This window comes from Trachurus trachurus (assembly GCF_905171665.1).
Source record: "Trachurus trachurus genome assembly, chromosome: 7".
NCBI lineage: Eukaryota > Metazoa > Chordata > Actinopteri > Carangiformes > Carangidae > Trachurus > Trachurus trachurus.
In genome coordinates this window covers 17,819,083-17,844,859 of record NC_139901.1, presented here as the reverse complement: position 1 = coordinate 17,844,859, position 25,777 = coordinate 17,819,083, and the positions used below count along the sequence as shown (strand labels likewise).

The 25,777-nt window shown below is 46.2% G+C and overlaps 1 protein-coding gene across 1 annotated transcript in view; it reads left to right on the top strand.

The window, feature by feature from the left end:
• The window catches only part of rerea (arginine-glutamic acid dipeptide (RE) repeats a), a 90,780-nt gene that overhangs the window by 10,989 nt on the left and 54,014 nt on the right, over positions 1-25,777 (top strand). The window contains exons 2-3 of the mRNA XM_083975545.1: positions 6,322-6,832; positions 14,960-15,030. Coding sequence (XP_083831671.1) covers positions 6,466-6,832; positions 14,960-15,030 — 438 coding nt within the window. The 5' untranslated portion in view covers positions 6,322-6,465. The remainder of the gene's footprint in view (positions 1-6,321; positions 6,833-14,959; positions 15,031-25,777) is intronic.

The following is a 25,777-nucleotide window of genomic DNA, read 5'->3' as shown; positions in this document are numbered from 1 at the left end:
TGGCCTGTGTATTTGTGGCAGGGTGCACTAAAATGCCATCGCTGTAGGCCCAGTGGCCCAGTCCCAGCCACTGCATGTTTTATGAGCTGTCCTCAGAGGATATGGGAGTTCTCAGTTCAGATCCTGCTTGTTGTAGCAGCGTTTTCATCACTCCCGGCCACCCCCCCCCCCCCCCCTCCTCTAGGTTTTTTTTTTCTCTTTTCTTTTTGATGAGGGAGAGGAAATGCATCCAGAATGGGGCAATATTTACAACACGGCCCGTCTGTGGCCGTAGTTTAAGGAGCGTGGCTAGCTGCATGCAGGCCTCACACAGACTCATGATTCATATTATTCTTCTCATGCGCGCCACAGAGGGTGCTTTCCCCTCGGCCGAGGATCACTGGCCTGCACGGCCGAGATGGTGGATGACAAGACTGAATATTCCACTCCCATAATCACCTCCCCCGTCGCCTGCTTTCTAAAGCTGTCCGTTTCCTTGAACAAACACGTCTCCAACTGGCGAACGTTCGCTGACAGTGTCTATTTGCAGTGCTTGCATATTGACTCGTGAGTTATGGCTCTGGTTGCAAGAATGCTGAAATTAGCATAGAGGATAAGGAACAAACGGGGATGTTGTGTTTAGAAGACAAATCCTTTTTTTTTTTTTTTTCTGTGTTTATAAATGGCAGTTAGTCAGGATGGTTGGTTGGCTGTCGGTTAGTGGTTAAAGGAGAGGCATTTGCATATGATATAATAGCCATTCCTAATTAGAGTTAATGCCATCCTGTGGTATCTAGAGGTGGAGGTGGGTTTATTTTTTGGCTTGGATCATTATAAGACGTTGAATGGAGGGATTGCCTCCCACCCCACCCCTCCGCCCGCCCCAACCATCTGCTCAAGGACTGAGCAGGGTTTGCCACCACGTAGCTAAATAATTTAGATGGAAAGGTGGTTTTGTGTACTGACCTAATGGCTTTGTTTTTTGGGAGCTGTTCTTGAAGACATCCTTCAGTGCCCCCGTTGGCCTGCGCTGTCAGCCTGAAACCTCAGAGCTGTCTTATCTATCACTCTAATCTATTTATGTTAGTTTTTCCCTCTGTGTTGGCACGTCACTCCGTGTGGCATAGTGATTAGAGTAGCTGGAGGATGTAGGGCAGCCGCATGAATACATTTCCTTCTCTCTCGCACTCATTTAGACTACCAGTTGGAGTCGAACTGACGGATAGGATTGTTAAGATGATAGGCAGATCTGGGAGGAAGTGGGGATGTTTGATTGCAGAATATCTGTGGAAGTGGTACATGATTGAGTGCTCAAATATTAAAATCTCAAGAGTCCTTTCATTTTTATCACAAGACAAAATCGCATTTTTCTTTTCCAGAAATCCCTTTCACTATATACATCTGATTGCGAAATGTCATGTAACCCCCCCAGAGCTCCGCCACTTTATGTAGATAAATGTTTGAAGATGCATATGATCCACATATTTTTTAGTATAAGTCAGCTTTGAATGTGTCCCTGGTGCGTATTTGTACCTCCCCTGACCCTCGCTTTACCTCTGGGTAAATTTCCATTACAACAGCATAATTCACCAAAAAATTGAGTTGTCACTACCTCTCTGGAGGTGAAAGACACTAGAAATCCTTTTTGAATCGAGCACTTTATTCACACTGCAACAAAAATAAAAAAATAAAAAATACAGAGTGGCCCACAGATGCAGAGGGAAACTCAATTAAGAGCCACATCCACGATAGCGCTGTTTGCCACCGCATACCTCACATTCTCCTGCTTCTCTTATCAAAGACACATGAGGTTGGGAGAGGTTCTCCACTGTAACCGTGAGCAGGCTCACAATTACATTTCTCAAGAGCACCTCATTTAGTGGAACGGGGAAGGGTGACAATGGACAAACCCCGGCGTTTCCCCCCGGGGAGTCGTGTCAAAACATGATGCCTCGCGAAGCAGTCAGAGCTGCCGAAATGGCCTTCAGCTCTGCTCCAGCCAGACAAACGTGGCAGACTGAGAGAGTTACTGTGTCTTGAAGTAGCTGGTATTAGGCAGCGAAATGAAGTCCTTCTCACAGCCCCTGTAGATAATGGACATCTTGGGTTGTGGAGCGGCCCCCTCAGGGCCATTTGGAGCTCTCGCGGAAAGCACACAAACAGGGACTAGAGGGGGATTTAGCCTTCTTTTAGAGATGGAGTAGAGGCTTAGACCCTGTGGAGCACACAGTCTGATCCCTATGTCTGTGGCTGGAAGTACCTGTGGACTGTTGGACAGAAAATATTATTGACTTGCTGGGTATTGGTTTGGATTACAAAAAGAAAGCATTAGATGCAGTTTTAGCCCGGGGAGATGTAGATTTATTTTGGTTTATCTTTTTCAGACGGTGACAGTTTATTGTTACCCGTAGTGCCATTGTACATGAGAATCTCTTGTAGTGTGTTGTGCTTTTGCTTTCTTACCATGGGAGTCTCTAGGCAGGTTTAAATGTTGATGTTGGAAAGCCCCAAGCTATCTTTTCTCGAGCATGGCTGCTACCTACTAAACTAACCCCGGATGCCAGCTAAAAATAGAGCCTTTGTGAGCACAGCTTTAGCAGAGGGAAAAAAGATGTGGTTACTCATCAGTGAATTGAAAAACAAGTGGAGCAGACAAGTGTCTTTGCCCTGCCAATGTGAACTAAAACAGAGGGGCCTCCGAGTATAAAGTAAGCCATGATTGTACCAGGTAAGACAAAGCAGGCAGGGTGCAGAGACCACAGAGAATCCCTTATGAAGTGGCCTGCCCCCCTGCCTCCAGCTGAGCCGTTCATTGTGCTGTTGTTTCTATGGGGCTTGAATGGCAGCTTAGATTAGATCGCACCGAGTAATGGATTGGAGCTGACGAAAACCTGCTGCAGCTCAACATCACCGCAGCTAGGGATCCATGCAGTGCTGAGGATCTTGCTGGTTTATTCAGATCAATTTGAGTTGCCCTTATTGTTAATAACCCTGTGTATATTCATGCTAACATTGTTCTCTTCTAATCTGTATTCATGCGAGTATTTCATTCAATCCCTCTGCAAAGCCGGCCCTAAATCCTTGCCAATCACATTTTGCTACTTCATAATTCTACAATTGAATATGCCATGAATGACTTTTCAGTCTCTCCCTAAAACTGAGTGGATCACTGTGCTGGTTATATTGTCGTTAGATTCTGTTTTGCATTTAAATGTAGAAATTTCTAGTTTCTCTGTTATTTGTTCTATGAAATGACGTCTGAATAAATGTCCAGTTTTGGCATAAATTCATAATCCAAGATAATCAATTACTAAAATTTGGCTTGATGTAAAAAAAAAATTAAAAAAAAAGAAATCCTACAGCTTTATCACGGTGTATAGGTACTCAAGCAGAGCGTGATAATTTGGATGTTTATCCTCAGACAGGTTTTGATTAAAACTACAGAGATGAGCGTGGATTTGGGTAAATGTGGGAGTGATTGGAATGAATAAAACATGGCTTTTTAAAAGGCTGCTCGATGGAAGGAGAGCGAGAGGGAGAGAGAGAGAGAGAGGGAAAAAAACACTGTTTAGTAACAGAAACCTGCTGTGTGGCCATTGTGGGGGATGATGTGTTAATCGAGCCACAAACTGTGTGGTTTTTCAGGCCAGAGGTCTCATTTAAACAGGCACGGAAAAGAGAAATGTATTTGAGCGGGGCCCCGCTGGCTGCTAGCCCTTGACTCCATCGCAGTAATGTAAATGGTGGATTAGGTGCTGTTGGCTGGGACCCCCTCAACCCCTTCTCCAGCCACTGCCCCCTCCTTCTGTTTTCCATTAAGACAGCTGGTATCTTTCAAAGGTTCCTGGCCCAGTGATTGATGTGTAATAGTTCCAAGCCTCACCTGCCCCCTCACAGCGTTATTCATCGGCCAGGCAGCCAGCGCCGCTTTCTACTAAGCACTTTGTTTCCCCGGCTTGTGGGTGGAGAGCCTTCTCCCTCGCTTTCTCTCTTCCAGTCTCTACACTTTCTCTCTCTCTCTCTCTCTCTCTCTCAGCCATCAATACATTATGACTTTTCATTGCCACAGTGTTACTACCTCGCTTCACACACTGACTCACTCAATTTGTTCACCTTCAAATGGCTCTTTTATCCCTATCAAGCAACGGCTACGCATTAGCCAAAGACACTTGAACATATTGTTAATTGACCAGTAAAAGGTTTAACAGAATTAAACATGGGCAAGGCATCGTGTGTGTGTATTGTAAGAATTTTTGTTGCTTTGTGGGTTAATGAATGCAGTGTTTACGTCAGCGGGGGTAATTGGAGATACAAAATTTGGATTGAGGCAGTTATGTAAAGTGTATCCAGATGCAAAGTAATAGCACCTAGATTGTAAAGATACTTATAGAGGCTCGTAGCTGCCCACAACAGGAAAGGAGAACGGGGCCAGCCCCTCCATTTGCAACAGTTCAGAGTCCTCATTGGTTTCTGTGGAAGAGGCTTATGTTACTGATTAGAGGAGAGAAGAGGTGCTTAGCTCATACACAGATTCTGGCAGCCCCCAGGATTAGAGGGGCGCTATCAAATGGTACCTTCATCAATGTTTTCATGTTCCTCACACCTCCAAGTCATGCTGCTGGATATGGATAGAAGCAAAGGGGGGAGGGTGTATGTATTTTGGCACACTAGCGGAGGTGTGTATCGGCGCAGGGTAGGGCGTGTGTGTGTGTCCTAGTGCACACATGCGCGCTAGAACTCCCCTTGTGCAGAAAATGTGTTCTCGTGTGTGTGTGTGTATATGTTGGCAGCCCAGTGGTCGCCGTGGTAACTCATCATTAGGTGATTAATGAGGCTGTGACGAGGCTGCGGTTTAATCAGGCCCGGTGTTTGTGTTGAAGCCGACGACAAGAGCAGCTGCCCTGTCAGTTGGTGTCTGCTCACGAGATGACAGCACCCGCTGCCGAGGAGCGCCGTTGTCAAACGTGTGCTCCATTGTATGCGTGTGTGCGTGTGTGCGTGCGTGTGTGTGTGTGTGTGCGCCTGCCAAAAGCCTTTCTTACACCTTCCTCTATCTGTCTATTCCTCACCTCACACTTTTTCTAACTCTCAGTAAGTGCACTTGCAGACATGCTGTATAATTTTCCCCTCGCTGCTGCTGCTGCTGCTGGTTCTGCTGTACCTGGCTCCATCTCTATCCCTCTCGCCTTATTGACTCTCCCTCTCCCACCCCTGCTATCACGGCCATGGTAACGCGGGCGCTGATTGCCTAGTTTGATCCCTCTGGGGGCTGAAATAACTATTTCTACTTAATTTGTTGCAGTGTGGGTGGAGGGTGCAAACACTGGCAGTAAATGAGAAGCCTTTGTAGATGCAGTGTGTAGGGGCAGTGTAGTGCTTTGCCCACTTCACTGTTTATGGAGGATTTCATTACGGCATGAGAAAGTGGTAGCTGAGCTCTTTTGAGTGAACTAAGATAGCTGAAAATGGCAGTGGACTGGGCATGGCAAATGACTGGCTCAGCCCCCCCACCACCACCACCACCACCACCCCTCTTCTTTCCTTAGCCAGTGCATGGCTGTGTTCTTCCCTCCAGAGCTGTCACTTCACATTAACACAGTGGTGACTGTCAGCCAGGGCAGAGGGCTGGGGTTGGGTGCAGTCCAGTAAGCCAGAGTGTACACACACACACTCACACACTCACGCGCACACAACCACACATGCACAGATGAGTAAAATTGAGCCTGGTGTCATTGCAGATGGTCTGCAGAGAAGCTAGCCAGTTAACTCCGTCATTGAGCTTTTTTTGCTGCGTCTCTCTCCCGTGGCATTGTAAACGACAAGCAGCGTCTTGTGCTGAAAAAATCCCTTGACACATTATCTCTGAGGAATTCTGTCGGCTGCAAGCCTCATCCTCAGTGCGGTGCTACCTTCTGACGCTCACACGGTTACACTTTCCTTTTTAGCTTATTGTGTTACAAACACCCCACATGCAGCAGTTTGCTTTATACTTTGTTTACTCTGTTTTTCCTCTTCTTTTAGCCTTTAATAACTCTGTTTTACTGCCTCTCTGAAAGAATGGAAATGTTTGAGCAGCAAGCTAGAAGGTTCTGTTCTTTGATAAAGCTGCTCGCTGCTCTCCAGAGTATACATGGTTGTGTGGAGGGGAGTGCCAACAATTGCTGTGATGTTGAGAGTCAGCACAGCTGCCTGATCTCTATGAACTAATCTTGTATGTCTCACCCACAAAAGATCTGCTCCTGCACACATTTCTTTTTATAAAATGTCTTGTCTCTGAACAGGGAGGGAAAATTTTTATTGACGCTCGTTTGTGCTGATTATCTTTCTCCTTTTTATTTACAGCTTTTCTGAAACACTGGGGTTGTTGGTGTGGCCAAATTTTCCCTGGATTTGACTGGTAAATTCAGAAGACTGAAGCCCAGGCTCACAGTCTACCTTTCACGGAGGCCCAGCCGTGAGAGGACTGAGGAAGGCACGTGGCGGATCATGACGGCCGACAAAGAGAAGGAGAGGGAGAAAGAGCGGGACAGGGACAGAGACAGGGACCGGGACAAGAGAGAGGCCGGTAAGTCCCGCCGGCAGGACGGGGACCGGGGCGACCGGGAGAGCGAGAGCTCCAGGCCCCGACGCAGCTGCACGCTGGAGGGCGGGGCCAAGAACTATGCAGAGAGCGAGCACAGCGAAGACGAGGACAACGACAACGGTAGCACAGGTGGAGGCAGCGGCACGGCCGAGGAGGCCGGCAAGAAGGGCAAGAAGAAGACGCCCAAGAAGAAGTCGCGTTACGAGCGGACAGAGAACGGAGAAATAACATCCTTCATCACAGAGGACGATGTTGTTTACAGACCTGGAGGTAAGTCCTAGTCGTGGCTGATCTAATTGTGTCAGCAGGTGAGCCACACTCATCTGCAGCGAACACAAGTCAGTCTCCACATGATGACGATCATTAGCCTCAACTTAGAAACATCACATCCACTCATTTATTCCATTCCACTTTGCTCTCAATAGGCTTTAGATTTCAGGACTTTGAGGACACATTTGTAATAGATTAATGATTGATTTCCGGGCTCTTATAGAAACGGTCATCTCTATTGCAATAAGCTGCTGAGGGATTGCACATTCTCCAAAGTAACAACTCTCTAACATCAGTATTCCCTCAGGCTAGAGGCCAATGCATCATACAATCAATTCCAAGTTGACCCACTCTGTGCTTTGTCTTAGGCCGAGTCAATAAAGCAAAGTGGTGCTTCACTAGATGATGTGATAGTGACGACAGCCACGATAATGATTTCATCCCAACACCATTTGACTCACCGAAAGTATGCTATCTCCTCAGGGGCCAAAAGGTACTTTGGTTTCCCGGAGAGGTGTTTGAGCTGCGGTGCAGTGTCTTTATTGCACTGGATGAATGAGGCTAAAAAGAAAACCAACCTTTTCTGCAGCTGTAAACATGGCCTGTCTTTCACCTACTGTTTATAAATTGGCTGTATTAGAGAGAGGGGGGGTGGGGAGGGTGTCAACACTCACTGTCAGTAGGAAGCCAGGCTAGCTGGTGTGTGTGTGTGTGTAGTCTGCTGTCTCTCTCTCTCTCTCTCTTTCTCTCGCTGCTCAGTGCTCTCCGCCTTGCAACTAAATCATTGCCGCCATGTCTTTTCATTTATATAGCAGCTAGCGAAAGGTCAGGTGGGGAGGGAGAGGGGGATGCGGGGAGGGGGAGGGGGTGCATTGCTTGGCTATTTAATGGGAAGATGTAGAAAATTACAGTCAGTGTGTCAGGTTTCTTCTTTTCCAACTACCTACCCATACACACAGCCACACAACCACTCAGCCCTCCCTTTTTTTTTCTTCTCCTCGGCTACTAAATGGACGACTTGAAGTAGGTGCAGTGAAACAGCCAGACCTCCCCACCCTCCACTTTTCCGTCTAGCTGCGTAATCTGGTTGGCTAAATTATCTCTGCGCTGGTATCAGTGGAGGTCCTCGAGCAAGCAGTCACACTGAACCAAAGCCTTGTTGTTGCTCGCTCTATTTCTGTCCGTCTAAATGCTCTGCAATGGACTCCATTGAAGCTTTTTTCTTTTTTTCTTTTTTTGCTCTGCATTTCATGTTTAATAGAGAGAGCACCGGCGCTTTGTCTCACAGTTAACCATGCAGAAAGGGGGGAGCAGAGAGGGAGAGAGAGGTGGGTTAAGAAACGGAAGCAGTCAGTCACATCAATGAAACATTCAAAAGGCATATAAACAAAGTCGACTGTCTCAGTGGATTAGCCCCGCCAAATATTTATATTTCCACACCCAAGCGAACGTTGCAGACTTGATAGGGGGGATATTTATGTCTCCTGTCTCCTCCTCTAATTAGTTTGACAGCTCTAGATTGACCTGAGTGTCATAGCCTGCTCCCAACATGTAGACGGGGGCTGTTAGATTGGTTTAGATAAGGGATGAGCCGGGATTGGCTAGTGGGAGCCCCAGCACTGCTACACTAGTTTGTAATTTACCTCCTATTGTCAAAATGGAAGATCCTCCACCTCGGCAACTGACCTCCTGCTGTCTCTTCAGCTTATTGTTCAAGTGGTGTGTGTGTGTGTGTTCCTCCTCCTGCTTGCTCGTTGGTAGCCACCATCTTGCAATCAGATTTGATGTGTGCAGTTTAGGCAGGCACAAAGCCCACAATGGATTATGCTTTACTAAATGTTAAATCCCTTTATAGCCGTCTAGTGACATACAATATGTAAAACTGACCACCCTCTGAGCGGGATTTACACGGCTCCAGACATGTGGAGGGAGAAGATGTAACAGAAACTAATGCAGGAAGCCAAAGAAATGACAATAAGAAATAACAGGAGAGTTACTACTGGAACTGTGTCTGCTCCCTCTCAAAATCCAGCCACCCACCAATCTCTGCTTAGCCTTTATATCCCTTGAAGATGGGTTCAGGCGGCTTAATGCACATCGATTTGATGGGGAAAGGTGGAGGGAGAAGTGCAGTTGGCCCATAGGCGAGCCTTCAGCTAGCTCTAGCTCTGCTGCTCTTTAAAAGGATGGAGGAGTGTGTCTGTGGTGGAGGAGGCGGCGGCGGTGGTGGTGGTGGCCAGGGGACTGTGTCCTGGGCCGTTTGTATGGTCGGCTGCTGGAGTGAACAGTCCAATGCTGTGCAAGCAGACATGCCAAATCGATCTGTGCCCTGTGGCTGAGCTCTCACCACTTCCCCAGGCCCAGCAAGACACCTCCAGAGCCTGTTCTCTACACCCCCCCACCCCCAGATTATAGATCCTCTCTCTGGAGATTATACACACTGCCATGGGGGGTCAATAGGAGACACCCTAGAAGCACAGAGACACACAAAACAGCTCGTCAGTACACACACATACACAGTATGCTGATAAACCAGCGTTTGTGCACACTCACAAGTGTAATGTAACGCATATTCATGCACTCACTAACACCGTTATACAAGGCACGCTTTTAACAGTTACAGACACGGTCCCTATCTATGACGAGCACACTGCTGCAACACACCCGAGCTCCGTCTAACACACACAAATGGCACCATCCATCCCTCCTCTGCTCTGCAGCAGGACTCTGCGCTGCAGGTGGCTGGCTGCCATAGCATGTCTCCTTCCTTCCTAACTGACTGGCTCGCTCCTCTGTTTAAAATGGAGAGAGCTAATGGAAACCACCTGCCCGCGTCCCCCACAACCCCACCCCCCCAACTCCTGCCCTCCTACCTCTGTGTATGTCACACAACATGGCTTCCACAGCTAACCCACTGTGTATCAGAGCGATAAAGACAAGACCTGCATTCATTTGATAGTTAATTGTTAGGATTGTTAGATTTTGTAGTGTGTGTGTGTGCAGTCGGTGTGTATAACACAAAGAGGAAAACACCTTGTGAATGAGTGTTTGGGAGTTGCTGATGTGGACAGCTGGTGCTTCTTGCTGCAGTCACCACAGAACCCTTGGGAGGGTGTGTGTATGTGTTGTGCACAGGCAGTGCATTTCAGACACACACACACACACATAAGCACATGTCGAGCTGAATAACCTGGCTCTCCCTCCCCCACCTTTCTTTAAAGTCAGGGCTGACTGTGTTGTTTGATAGATAAATAAATAGACAAAACTGATAATGGCAGTCTTGTCATCCTTATACTGTTTTCCTTTTTTTGCTGCACATTTATTATTATTATACAAGTTATTGGGTATAGAACAGATAGAGTTCATAACACAGTTTCTTTTTAGCCCAGTTATAAAAGTTTAATAGTGCGGTTGTATAAATTTAACAATACAATTGAATTCTGAACAAGCGTAAAATATAATTTCACTAAGGCTTCCCTACCAGGACAGCAAATGTAGAGGCTTAGCCGACTAGGTGACTTACTGCTCCTTTGCAGCTCAGCTCATACGCCAAAGTTAAAAAGGAGTTGAACTTTATTCATTACCTTTTAAAGTGAAATGTACCAAAAAATTCCATCTTCTATTTAGATTTGCACTGCCAATGATTTTTTTTTTGTGTTACTTAAGTGCCTTTTCTTACAGATGAATATTGAAGTCATAGCAGCAAAGTAAATTGTACTTCACAGGAATGCATCACATCTGAATTCTGTTTTCCAGTGTGGATCCTCTGGAGGAGCCAGAATAATGTGGTTCAGTGAGTGTTGGATCGGTTATTCCAGAGCCAAGAACCGTAGGCTAGAGCTCGATTAGCATAGCACATCCCCTCTGCTACAAAGGCTATAGCTGTCGATTGGTTTGCTGTTTCCAGTCAGGCTAACATGAGGGACAAGCCCTTGGAGTCATCTCTTATTGAAACACAGCACTGTGAATCTGTAGCCTGTCGCTAACTGAACAGATCTATTTTTAAAAAGCCCTCTCTGCTCTCCCGTCTCTCCCCACGCTAGAGACTCTGGGAGAAGGGCTTTTTAGTGAAATCCAACCACCTGCCGACTGCTAAATGAGAAAGCGTGGGCTAGCCGAGAGGGAAAGGGAGAAGGAGGGAGAAGGAGGGGGGGCTGCTGTTGTCAAAGAGCCTCTGTTCTCCCCTAGGAGCTCAGTCAGCTGTAGGCCTGCCCTATTGTGGAGAGCTGATGGTATCACTTGCCAGGTATTTCCCTCTTGCTTTTCCAGTGAGAAGAAGAAGAAGAAGAAGAAGAAGAAGAAGGGAGATTTGTTGGGCTGGGTGTTGGACGAGGAGAGAGGGAGAGAAAGTTGGTGAAGAATCAAGTGTCCGTGTTGCCTCCGGGCCTTGACTGTGTGTTAGGCCGCCCCACTGGGAACGACCCAGCAGGAAGTGGCACAAGGCGGCCTTGGTCATCAGCAGGTCTCCCTCGCAGAGCCGCTGTGGTAGATGGTGGATCAGTAATAACACTAGTTTCCCTTTCTCTCTCCCCCCCCCTCCTCTCCCCTAGCCTCTCTGTCTTTCTTGGCCCTCTAGTCCCCCTCACACCCCTGTGGTTCCATTATTGCATTCTTTGTGCTATTTAATTTTAGGATCAGGACACTCGAGGGGGGTAGGTCTCCGAAAAAGCCGAGCACCACTCTGCTCTGTGTGTTCTGCCAGTTTAAGCCGAGCACCACTTTTAACAATGCAGGTGCGTCCTGCCTCATGGCTAACGCTCACCACCTGTGAGCACGGCTTAAACAAACACTCCTCTTGGTTTTAATAAGCCTGGCTGCCTTGTATCCTTAAATATGCTCATATTCTCGCTGTGTTTAGCTGAGCTCATTCCATAGCACGCCCCCTAACACTGTTTACAAAACACTGGCATATATAGCTGTGTTCACAATGTGACTTTTCCATTGTTGCTGGCTTGTAAAAGAAAGCCAAGCTGGTATTACCTAAGAACATTTCCCCCCCTCTCCCTCCTCCTCCTCTTCTCTTCTGCTGGAACGCTGCAGCAAATTAAACAGCATCTTATTTGCTTGATACAGAGAGTGTAGGACATGCTCTTTTGCTGAGGCTAGGTGTGTTTTAGATTAGACATGCTTGGCAGTCGTAAGAGAATAGCTTTGCTGAACAGCGAGCTGCAGCTGAGGAAATTGCCGCGCATGCATGTGTGTGTGTGTGTGCGTGCGTCGCGAGGTTACAGCGATGAATATTCCGCTGCTTGAACTCGGCCGTGACAGTGTAATTGGAGAAACAATGGCCGTCAGGATCGGGTTTCAGTGAAGTGCTCAGGTCTGAGGGACTGCGCCAGGCAGCTTCATGATTATCTCCCCCCGTGTCGAAGTATTGAACTTTCTCTCTCTCTCGCTCTCTATCCGTCTGGGTGGCGTGGCGGTCGGCGGTGGATTGCAGGGTGGAGGCGAGTAGAAGTTAAACTTGTGGTCGCTAAGGGACTGAGAGCACTCATCTACAAAGGCCCCTGCCACACCGAAGGCTACATCCATCCAGCTAACACACACTTCAACCCTAAAAAAAAAAAAAAAAAGAACATGCCCATCCCCCCACACAGATCCCCACCATGGCTAAACCCCTAGTCCCTCCCCTTTCCACTTCTCCACTTGAGCGAGGAGACCCACTTCCAAATGCACAAAATGGCAGGAATGTTTAACAAGCCAGGCAGACCCTGGAGGAACTGTGTGGCCCTGCTTCAACAAGCGCCCCCCCCCCCCCCCCCCCCCCCCCCCCCCCACACTTACACACACACACACACTCCCACCCAACCTCCCTGAGCTCGGCTGCCTCCTTTTTGTTCAAAGGGCAGAGTCTGAAGCGTTAACTTGATTTTTTTTTTAACTTTCACATTCGCTGAGATTCGTGTCATAGTTGCTTTCAGAGAAATGCCCTTGAGGTAGTAGACTTTTAGTGCCCAGGATGAATTTAAAATGTGCTTTTGACGTTCGAAGAATAGACTCACTTGCTGTCTGTGAATGATTAAACTAGATCTCTGTCTCTCTTTTTTCCCACCACCTATCTTTTTCACTCTTCCCCCGTCTGTTCTTTATGCCTGTTGATGTACTCTGGGGTGTAGACACAGAGATCTGGCCTCTCTAAATGAATGTGCCGACGAGGTGAAGGGACACTAAACCCTAATTCCCCCGATTTGACTCCTCCGAAACATGTCATCTCATTCAGATTAGTCTCTTTTGTTCTCTGCCCTCCCCCCACTCCCTTCCTCCCTCCCTCCCGCTCCCTCCTCCGCCTCTACTCGCCTCTCTCTCTCTGTCTGTCTCTCAACACATACACACACTATGTCGCTCACAGATCACACAATAGCACTGATGGATATTTTCATTCATGTTATCTTGTAAATGACTTCCAGGGATGGTGTAGAGGAGGGAGAAAGGGAGAGAGAGGGGAGAGGGGGGGGAGAAGAGGGCAGTAGTGAGAGATATAATGCGTCACTCAGAGCCAGCAAGGGTGATAAACCCCCCCCCCCCCACACACACACACACACACACACACACACACACACACACACACACACACACACACACACACACACACACACACACACACACACACACACACACACACACACACACACACAGCCTCTCAAAAAACAAAGCCCATGATGTCACAGGAGCACTCGTACACACCAGCCCCTCTACAAATGGTATCTTGGGTGTCAGAGCTATTTAATATCTTTGCCACCCCTCTTTTCCTCTGCAAGCGGTAAGATAAACCACAGCCAGATCGATAACTCTGTTGACACAAACAAATAAATAACAGATGATGCCACTGTCAGTCATTGAGAGAAGAGAGAGAGAGAAAAAAAAAAGCTAGCTGAACGTCTTTTGTTCGGGAAAGTGTGGCTCAGTCCTTCTGCACTGAGCAGCTCAGCACGGGGGTTTGGGTGACATGAGCACCAGCAGTACTGTGGTGGAGGAGCAGAGCAGCTTCCCATAGTCACTGCTTTTGTGTATGTGTGAAGGTTAGCAAGAGCTGAATGCTCTGCTGCACCAAACAGTAGGCAAAACCATAGACTGTATAATATAAAAGGCAAAACCAGCCCTGGGAGGTTTCATATAGCTCGCTGTATTGCTGCCATCTGAATAGAAGGTCAGTTTTCCGTGTGTGCAATCCTTTGATTTGGATTGTTTTGCCTAAGTAAGCGTGTACTTGTACGTGTACTACTGGTTGCTGTTACAAAACCAAAACAAATCAATTTTTTTGCTCAGTCTGATCTTATACTCATGGTTTTGTGTTTCTGCTAAAAGCCAAGGTGAATGGGAGGCTATTATGCTAATTTGACTTTTGTGAATTCAGATCTCTTTTTCTCTAATAATTCTAACCCTTGGCTGTTTGTGGGAAGCGCTCTACCTGGCTCAGCAGTAACCATTAGCCACATCCCACACCTCCTCCTCCTCCTCCTCCTCCTCCTCTTCTTGACTGAAGTGGTTGTGTGTTTTTTGTCCTCGGCAGCGTGAATGTTTTTGTTAAGGGGATGAGGGTTCACGACCTGGCCATACCACCAGTCACATTCAATTTAACAGCACAGCCGGCCAGGGCCACCTCCTCACACACACTAAAGAGAGAGGCTTGCTTTCAATACTTGAGAGGGTTATGTAATTTGGCAACTTTTTAAAATGCAAATGAGAGGACGCCCGGTGGATTTATCTTCACTTGTTTGTTTTCGTTTTGAAGTTAACCCACTGCAGTTAGCTGGACTTTTATAGGGCCGGTGACAGAGGTTTGTCATTTTACAGAAATGGGTTACAGTGATGACTGCAGGGCGGGTGGGTTAGGGTTCAAGCTAGTATTGCTCACTGGTGTATAAAAGGAGTGGAACAATAACATAATTCCCCTTAGGCGTAATGTTTGCTTTGGAAAGGCAACCTTGTAGTGTTCCAAAAGTCCTTAATCCTATTACTCGCATTCCAATTGAATTTGACTCAAGGAGAAAAAATGTCTTTTCAGCAGAGGTATCAGCACACAAAATAATATATTACCGAGTCTGCTTGCAGGAAAAACATGAAAGCTTTGGGAAATGTGAACATCATCTTTCAAACTCAATTTTTTATGTCTTTTCTCACTTGCAGATTGTGTGTACATTGAGAGTCGGCGGCCAAACACTCCCTACTTCATTTGTAGCATTCAGGATTTCAAGCTGGTGAGTAAATCTTCTCTTCACGTCTGACCTGTTTTATGTCCTCACACTGGCCGAGGTTGATCACCACCACCCCCACCCCCACCCCCACATCCCATGATGAGAGTACAAACCGCTGTTTCTCAAGGGAGAGGAGATTACAGGAGACTTGTGGGTTACAAAGGCATGTGCAGCATAATTTGGAAATGCAGGTGCAGGAGTCGCAGATTTTTTGTGACACTGTGGAATTACGATGAGAGACGAATACAAATCATATTGAAATACAATATGAAATCAGTTTATATCCCGAGGTTTGTTATTTAAAGGGGTATGTTGGGGGGGAAAAAAAAAAAATCCCTCAGAGAACCAGGCTTGAATATTAACCACCTTTGTAATCCACTGGCAGTGTAATAATGCTTGTAATGGAAATAAAGATGTTTGTCGATGCACTTAATTGATTTAATGAAGGAGACCTTCACCAGTTTTCAATTGATTTTCTTTTTCTTTTCTTTTCTTTTTTACAACATAATGTGGCCAAATTGCCTCTTTTGCTGAATAAAGAAAGAAATTAGTTTTTAATTTGCTACCAAGGATGGCTGATTCATCAGGCTCGGTCAGTTACTTGAGAGTGGTGTTTGTTTACGACACCTAAAATGTATCGTAGGCACAAGACTGATTTCCCCACACTGCAGTTTCTGTGTTTACTAAAGGAGAGACCACCCAACACATTTGTCTTTGTTCATGCTGATTGATAAAGAAATAACATTATGGTTTAAGATTTGTGCTGAGTTTGCTACACTCCAGTCTACTGATGACACGCAGCATGGTTTTAGAAATTGGGAATGAATCAGAGCCACCTGCAAACCATGTAGAATATCTTTTTTCCTGTGGGAGTGCTGCTGTGTTTTCTCACCCAGTTATACTAATGGTTAGCTGCATGTGTGATTTATCCCAGGTCATCGTGTTTCTATTGGCTGAGGAAATTCACCAGTCAGAGTTCACCAAATTGTGAAGTGTGAAATTGATTATGCAACTGACAGTGATTGTTTTTAATTGGTCTTTTGTACGGTCTCCACCTGCCGCAAATGGAGGGCGGAACGCATCGAGGTGCAGGTCTGCGGTAATGTGGCCGCCGTTTAATGGGTAAAAAGACTAGTGGAATATGTAATGGCTGTGTTTATGATGCTAAATGAAGCAGCATCTAAGCCTGCTGGAGTGAACGTTGCTCGTCTTTCAACAGATTGGTTGTCTAAGCAGAGTGCAGAGGGCTCAGTGAGGGGCAGTCGGGCCCCGGGGGGCCAAAGTAATGGCTGCCAACAGCCAGGGTGATGATGGGGAGGTCAGCTCAGAGGGGCCGGCATGCACACCACTTTTGGAAAAGGTGGAATAGTGCATGCATGTATGAGATGTGTGTGTGTGTGCGCATTCGAGTCAAGGATGTCGGAACTTGTGTTTCACGTGCTTGTGTGTGTGTGTGTGTGTGTGTGTGTGTGTGTGTGTGTGTGTGTGTGTGAAGGGCAGTTGTTGTGTGAAGAAGGGGTTTTAAGGTGAGCCTTACAGAGGGGAGGACAGCCTGGCCCCACAGCAGCAGGGCTTTAATCGGATTGCTACTAGAGAGTGCTGAGGACGGCAGGAACCCCTCCCTGAGCTCACACATGCGCATACATACACACACACGCACGTTAAAAACACACGCACCTGCACCTTGATTAAGAGCGTCAGAAGAGGTCTGGGGCAGACAGAGGTAATTGTCCAGGGGAGAGAGAGAGTGAGAGAGAAAGAAAATATACTGGCTCCATTAGCTGGCCTCTCTCTCTCTCTGTGTCTCTTTTCTCTTTTTCTCTCCGTGTCTCCCGATCTCTGTTACTCCCTCCCCCCATCCATCTGTAATTAATGAACAGCCATCTGCATGCCTGTATGTGTTTGAGCAGACTGTACCCTTGTCGTCCTATGTTAAAACAACAAGCCCCGCTGGCTCTCTAAACAAGTACAGTGTTTTTCAATGAGCTCACTTTGTCACCAGGGCTACACATCACAAAAGATTGGCATTGTGTGGGCTGCATTTGAAAAACTCGTAATCTCTATTTACTAGACCAGCACAAAATCCTCTTTTAGGATGATAGCTGAATTAGGTTGTAATTGCACATGTTGGTATAAACCATCATCTCGCCGGCCAACCTCGAATCTACTCCGTCATCCTGCGCTCAAAACTGGGACACAGACTTGTGCCACTGGGAGGAGAGGGAGAAAAAAATAAGTTCATCCACTCATTCTGCTCTTTTGTCGAACATAATGGTCGGCGTAATCGCATTTCCTTCTCTTGCTATACAATGTATTGAAAAGGAGAAGGTAGCGAGCAACTAGAGATCCATGTAAGTGAACCATGCATTAGACATCAACTCATTCGCTTTATTTCCTCTCCTCTCATCCCTCCTCCCTGCGTCTGTCTCCGGCCCCTGCTTCTTCTTGCAAATTATCGATCAGCCCCCCCTCTGTGTGAGGGGAGCAGAGCTTTGGAGGCGCAGCAGAGGGGGAGAGAATTTCATTGGTCCTGAACCAAACAACCTCATCAGTAGTATTGCCCCTCTTGCACCCCCCACCCCTCATCTCTCTTGTCTTTCCTCCCTCAGTCTTCAGGCTCTAACGGTCTCACTCTGTACTTTATCTAATGACCTGTGAATCTAATTAGTGGTGTGTAGAAATCCTGTATGCCGCCATCAATCTCTCCTGTATGAAGGAAGATCAAGGTGCGAAGCCCCTACCTCTCTGTCTGTAGCTATATCTTCTTCTCACTGTATGTTTTATGTTTACATTGGGATGATTGGAAGTCCGGTGCCGCTGCGTGTCTGTCGCATTGTGAACACACAGTCACTCAGCAACAACATGCAAAGAAAATCCATCCCCGTGGCATTATTGGGGTCATGCTGGAATTGGAGGACAATCATTTTCCCTAGTTTGTTTACTCAACAGTGGCAGTTGTAGTACCCACACTAACCTCTCTGACATATTGATCCAGCCGTATAGATTTCAGTCTCCTCCCTTCCACCTAAAATGTCTGCCTGGATACAGGGGTGACCAGTAGGAGGCCATTTTAACTGTTAACAAAATCAGCAGTGGAAGGAAGACGTCAAAATGTGGACTCTTTATCCCTGCAGCAGTTCTATTATGTGCCCGTGATTGAATTATTAAAATAATGTAATAATAGAAATCAACATACATTATCTGAAAACCAAGTCGACTTAAATGATTTACAAGATTCACAATACAAGATAAAAGCTTAGAGTAGGAAAACAATGGGGCGCTAATAGGAAAATATAGTTGAATATGAAATATCTGATTAAATACACTGAGGGCGCTAATGTTGCATCTGTCACTACAAATGCATAAGTATGGAGGTGTGCGATGATGAGGTGTACAGTCTGTCTTTTTTTCCCCCTCGGATGTGATTGGCTAGGTCAGTTAAAGGCCAGCAATCCTCCAGTATGTTTTCCCACAAGGGTTAGTTTTAGTTTACAGCCGGTGGCGCGACCCTGTAATGTGTTTACAATCTATATTTGATGAGAGTAACACAGTGATCCTGCAGCGGACTCGTGTGTGTACATGTGTACGTCTGCCACGTTTCTATTCAGGTCATGTAACTTAAATTTGTGTACATACATATTAATGTGTGCACACACACACACACAATGGTGATGCGAGTTGCCTTTTTTTGTGGTGTGTGTGTGTGTGTGTGTGTGTGTGTGTGTGTGTGTGTGTGTGTGTGTGTGTGTGTGTGTGTGTGTGTGTATAACCTAAGACAATAAGGCAGCTGACAGCGACGGAGCACTCAACAGTCTGCAGCCATATCTGCCCATTGACCCCGGCTTCACCGATCCATCCTGCTTTTCTTCCCCTGATTGTCTCCTCTGTCTCCATTTCTCTCCCTCTCACTCTCTCATCTGTCTGTTTCTACACTTCATTCCTCCCTCATCCCCAGTCCTCTTTATCTGCTGTCACTCACCTCCCTCCCTCCTCCCATCCCATGTTCTGGTCATTGTGTCCATGTCCTCGACGCTCATTGACCACCCCACCCCACCCCCCACCTCCCTCTTTGCTCGTATCTAACCTCATTTGCTGTTATTGGCCAAGTCAGCTGTGTTTCGTCCTCCCTCCCTCCCTCCCTCCCTTCACCATACCCCACTCTCTCGCTCTCTCTGCTTTCTCCCAGCATCTCTGTCTCCCTCCCTCTTTCACTAATGGAGTGATTGCAGCGTTTTCTCCCTCCGGGAACAAGCGATTGAGGAGCCCAGTACACCAAAACACACCCACACGCAGTTTCGCTCTCGCCGTTAGTCTTACACACACGCATTATACACACACAGTCCTGGATATTCCTGCTTATGGACATTTAATTAGATGCCATGTACAATGCAATTATCTTGCCAGGAGTCCAGCTCAAATGTTGATCTTAAAAGAACCATGAATTTCCTTTGTCATACAACCAGTGTGCTGCGTGAACTCCATTCGCCGTTTTTTTTTTCCTTCTTTCCGTGCCCCTCAGCCAAGCATCAGTTCAGTAACACAGTGTAAGGTTATAGCCATCTCAAGGTTGAGCTTGCTCTGTTTGCACTCTGAAATGTGTGCAAGCAAATCTGTGATACGTTGTGCATTCACACGTGTCCAGTGGAAACACACTCTGATGGAGTGTTTGTTCAGGCTTCCAACTCTTGTCAAATAGCACATCCACACATGCACAATGCACATGTGTGCGTGATGTTGGACGTAATTGATGTGTGTCAGTGTAATTGATGACATATGTTAAAACAAATGCTTGGAAAGTAAAACGACCTGCCTGTAAACCTCACCTCCTATTGATTAGCATTTGGCCTTGCATCTAACATGCAAGATTTGTGGATGTGGGTTCACATGACCCCTGGATGTCTAATCATTAAGGACACGCCTAGTGAATTGGTTTAACAGTTGTTAAGAAACAAAAAATACATCAGGGGCACCTTGTTTACTCATATTTCTCATGTACTCAGCAAACTGTTTTTTCATATCACTCCATTCTTAATCTGTATTTACCCACTTAACTGGAAAATGTCAAAGGAAACAGAAATGTTATTAGATTATCTTTTTTAATTAGTTTCAGCTCTGCTTTTATCTGTCAAGAAAAATCTGTTAAATCTAAATCTAAAAGCATTTGTGATTCTCCAGATTCTTACTGTACATGTACCTACATGTCAAGACTATTTGAGTCCTTTAACTCCTTTCCTTGAGACAAGTGAACTCCTTTACAAAATGATAATTTGACAATGTTCTACATTTTTCACTTAATGTTGCAGTGTGATACAATTGTTTTCTTTGAACGCAGCAGAAAACAAAGATCATAAATTTGCTGTTATATTTTAATGATGCACAAAATAGATACATTTTTATGCCGAATGAGGTTTTCCTGCACTGAGTTATTTTGGCACTTGTTTTGCAGAATTGAAGTGTTTTAAATACAAAACATGATCGTCTGATGTGATAACAGACTGGAAATCTAAACATTAATTATTTATGAGTGTCCCTTGCTCTTTGTGTGTAATCAGGACATATGCACTGTCCATGTATGGTTACATGTGTATTCAAATGCCTGTTTGTGTTGGGTGGATATCACAGAATAGCTTTCCCAGTTGTCATGTAAACAATGCATGTACACCTCCCATACACACTCACATCACATACACACCAAATGTTAATTGTATCTCCCGCAACTGTTTCCTGATGGTTTTAGGTGGTGCTTATCATACAGCCTTGGAAAATGCCACCTATTCAAAGCCCATAATTAAAAATGTTTGATAAAGATGCAAATATATGTGCATAAATAAGCATGCTTAACATGAGCAGTTATTAGGTTTTCTGTGGATCCTGAGTATAGCCCTAATGGAATCCAAAGTGCAGAGAATTAGCTTAACAATGAGATCCACTGGCTAATCAGCTTGCGGCTAGCTTGGCTGCGCATACTCAGAGCCATGCAAAAATATCACTTAATGTACAATTTGGCATCGGTACACGGAGTTCCCTTCCATCTCTCTGATCCTTTCCCAGATTTCTCCATTTATGTAAAGCTTCGGTGTCAAAGTGCCCTGTGATGCATGCAGCAGCGAGTCAATGAAAGCGAGAACGCCAGACTTTAATGAACAACCTGCACGTTTCTTTCTCCACACACAGTCTTGGCTGTGGTGTCTCACCACCGAGGTGGTGGTAGGAGCTTGACTAGACAGGCATCACTTGTCTCTTGTCACTGCCTAGAAGGCTGAGTTCCCTCTTTTTATCTTCCCGTTTCTCCCTTTGCGACCACCCTCCACCCCACCCCCATCGAACATTTTGAAATGCAATTATGGATCAGTGAGCACTGCCATCAGTCGCTCTTCTTGTTAATATTTATCGAGTGGAGCAGCAGCCGCTGCCATCTCTTGAGAGAGGGGCGCTACAGTCATTAGGGGCAATTTTGTGCGTGTGTATGTGTGTGCATGCTGCTCAGCTCTTCCTTTCATTCCAAGGTCCACTCAGCTGCTGTAAACGCGCTGGTACATTTCACAGGCGTGAACATGTGGAGGAGCAGCCTTTCACAATTGTGTGCGGGGCTGTCTTAAGTGTCTGCTTGTCTCTGTGCTCTCTGTGAGGAAACAGCTTTGACAAGGGCATCTAGGCGTCTATAGACACGGCCGGCCGGCCGAGCCTGCTGCAAGCTGTTTGATTGAAGCATTCTGCCTGTAATGTTCCCCATTGAGTTGCTGCCTTAAAGCAATAGAAGCACGGCACAACAGCCACTAAACAGTGAATGGCCGTTCATTGTCACTTACCTTCAAAAGGAAAACGGCCCAGAAATGGCTGCTGACATTATACGTCTTAAATGTGGTAGGATGGAGCAGGTTAACACATGAAGTGGAACATTTTTTTTGATTTGAACAAATTAATTCAGCTCAGATTACGTGCCTTTATTTGACAAATAGCCCCCTCCCTTTCCTTTCCTCACAGTTGGCTGTGACTAAACCCTGTGAGCAAAGGATTTTTTACTGCTGCTTTGGCAGTATCAGGTGACTTTCCCCATTATGACCGTTTTGATTAATGCTCCTCTATGAGGTATTCACCCCACCAATCCTGCCGTCCCCTCCCAGTCCCCTCCCTCCTCCTCTGTCTCTACACACTTGAAATTTCATTGAGGTGAAGCCATTAATGGCATGCTTTGTAATAACATTAGGTCATTTAACCGAGGTGTTGGGGTCACTAGCTGCAGCAGCTGCTGTTACTATGCAAGCATGCTCTTAATCTGCAAGACTGACAAGTGCTTGTCTTACTCCGGTGTCAGTTTGCAAGCTTGGTGCATTTCTCAAATCAGATGGAGACAGGCGTGCGTCTCTCAGACAGCCTCAGAGCTGTGTCTCTCTTTAGGGAGGCGGGCTAGATTGATCGTCCACACGAGCACAGCGTTGAATAAATAAAGCAATACAAATGGCAAGGTTGAGATAACAACACAGTTCAGACCCAGCAAGTGGAGGAGGCTGTATTCAGTTCTCCTCGCAGGTATAAAGCCAAGCCAACCCTCTTCTTGGCTCCTCACTTCTACGCTCCCTCACATTTCCCTCCTTTTCATCTTTGTGGAAAGATAACACTTTTTCCTCTCACTCTCACTGCCCTCCTTGTGCATTAGCTAAATGCTGCTATGGAAACTAGTTGTTCAGCCAATAGGATTATCTCTTCCTCTACGATAGAAGACAGGAGGGGAGGGAAGGAGAGACAGGCTAAAATCAAAATGGGGTTTTGTGTGTGTGTTTTGTTTTGTTTTTTAGATGGAGAGGGTGCAGCCCCCGGACAGTGGGGGTTGGTCAGGCTGAAGGGCCAGGCAAGCAGTCGTAGCATTTTCATAAGTCTCTTTAAAAGCTCAATCAATAGCTGCCTCTTTGACCCACCACTGCTAAATTATTCAGCAGAGAGGCCCTTTTGCCCACTCCTCCCCCCCTCAAAGTTTCATTAGTTGAGTTTACTTTTACCGGCTCGGCCGCGTCCCTCACACACAAATGTGTGCAAATTTGTCATGTCATTTTTTCAGTGACAGATGACATTTTGAGCCTTGAATATATATCCAAGTGCTAATTCTGCCCCTTGTTGCTGAGTTGTTGAAATATTCAGTGGTGCTTCAGACACTTTTTCTTTTTTTTTTTCCTGGCACATCACAAGTGAAAATGTCTCCTCTGATGTCTTCACTAACATCTGAAGCAAATTCGCTGCGCTCCGGCATGGAGCACTACATTTTATCTTTAAAGCAGAAGAGCAAACAGACAGTGCTATCTTCTTTGGCACCGGCTTTGATGAGCAAGTGGGGAAACAAATGTAGCAAAAACGACAAGAAAGGCAGGTAGATTTGACACTGTTAAAAAACCTACAGGACTCCCAGCCTAGGCGGTGTTGTACGAAAATAATGACAGGGCCTGTTTAATTACCTGACCGAGGACTTCCTGCTGAAATGAAAACAGTCGACTGCTCTGTACAGGGCTGCACACTAAATTAGGGGGTGCAGGGTCCTTTGAAGTGAGTTAATGTTCACAGTGTCTCACTATCACTGGAGTAGATGGGTTCAACAGTAGACACCGTAGTATTGACTTTTTGTGTATATATCCAACAGCAGCTCTAAGTCGTACTGTTTTTGTTTTGTTTTGTTTTATTACAATTTTGGGCTTGTAATGCCTTTATTGAATAGCACAGTAGAGAGAGGGGGAATGACATGCAGTAAAGGGCCGCCCGATTGCGGGATTCGAACCGGGGCCGACGATAGCCTCTACATATGGGGCGCCTGCTTAACCTGCTGTGCCATTCGACGCCCCGGCGTACTGTTTTTAGAGCGAAGTCTCTCTGGCCTCTACCCGGCCACCCAGCGCTGAGTGAAGTAACCACGCACTAAACACTTTTGCGTGGCTTGGTCAAGCTTTAATTGGATTGGCCTCTGTTCTGAAAATGGACGGCTAATTTTACCCCACCTCCTCACCCCTTTCCCACTGTACATTTCCACTTTTCCCTCCCGGTCCCTATTTTCCTCCCTTTTCCAACCCCCCCGCCCCTCTCTCTTTCTCAGCTTAAGTGGGTATCTGGCGTGCTTTACCACAGCTTCTCAGCTCAGCTCAGTGTAATTTCCAGCTTGTCCAATGTGTGACGTGCCAATAAAAAAAAAAATGAGGAGGAGGGGGTGAGAGGGTAACGCTGTGGAAGTGCAGATTTACAGTGGTATCGGGTTCACACGCTTCCACTAGGGCCCTATTCCCCCCCCCCCCCCCCCCCCCCTCTCTCCTTTGTCCATTAAAGAACACATGGTGCAAATTAACTGTTGCTGCTGGAGAGAGCAAAGAGGAGGAAGGAGAGAGGGAAGAAGGGCAAGGACATCGGTCAGAGAGAGGAGCAGACACGGGAGGAGGAAATTTCAGGGATTGCTGTGAGGTCTCAGGAATGTCTACATTTTGTACCTCGCAGCCCCGCCGCCTCACACAGCCCTTAAAACAACAGCAACATCGCCACAGGCTGCCATCTCAAGCAGCTCCCCTGCAGCAGCTCTGCAATCTCATACAGACCCTCTGACATTCTGTACATATGTTACAGCTTGACTCACTGCTAACTTTATCTATCCTCCATCTCTGAATACTTGTTGATGTAATGCAAAACAACTGGCTCACATATGTTCGTGCTTTGATCGTGAAAGGGAGGGGGGGTATCACTGGTTAAGAGCGCTCATGTGCCATTTCTCTTCAGCAATGCAGCGCAGTCAGTGTATGTGAACAAGAAAAGCCCCTTTTCTAAACCTAGAAACCAAAGAACCAAGAGCCTTATCGGTCATGTCATCAAGATTTAGATACTGGATCTGCTCCATAACCAACGAATAAAAGCCTTGAAGGGCTCACAACTCAAGCTTCTGCACTCAAATGAGAATTTTTAGTAGATTTTGTAAAGTCCTCTGAACCATAAAATGTACCAATATCCACACAGATTGACTGAGCACACGCTCATATTCTCCAACACAAAAAGATGATTGTCTTTTTTGTCGTGCGTGCAGTTAAAAATGCAAACATATGACGCTCGAAAATAGCGGCGGAGCTCAACAAATGTGTTTTCCTGGATTATAGCTAATGACAAATTTAAACAGGTCTTTCTTTGGACACAGAAGGAGGATTGTGTGTTTTCCATTCGGTGCGTCACATTTCCGCCCGCAGTGGCTGTGACTGGTGTTGCATGTGCTTTGATGGGTGAGTCTAAATTGTGTTTGCCTGTCTGTCACCGCCAATGGATCACATGGGCTCAGGGAACCACAGCTGCGAGGGCTTGGAGACGCTTCACCACACTTGTGCACACACTTCATTTATTCTGCACATAGGTGTTTGTGCTTTCCTTTTTTTTTTTGTGACTTGCATCCACACACAAAGCATCGGAGTCGTTATTATCCTGCGTCGTGAGACCCTAAATCCTCTGTTGTGCTTTCCAGAAAGCATCCAGTTCAAACCTCTAAATTCTCTGCTCTCCTTCTTACTTGTCTGCTGTTTTGCAGCACATACCTCAGCCCCCACCTCCCTCCTTCTCTGCTCCATTCTCTCCCAAGCATCATCTCCACTGAGATTTCATGCTACTACCAGTTGATTTTTATTGTTGCCTCGATCTGAAACAGTATGCTGCGAAGAAATATAAACACTATCCACGATGGTAAAGACATTTCCTGGCATCAAAGGGCCGAGCTGTGCTATCCCCTCAGTAGCTGTATTCATTT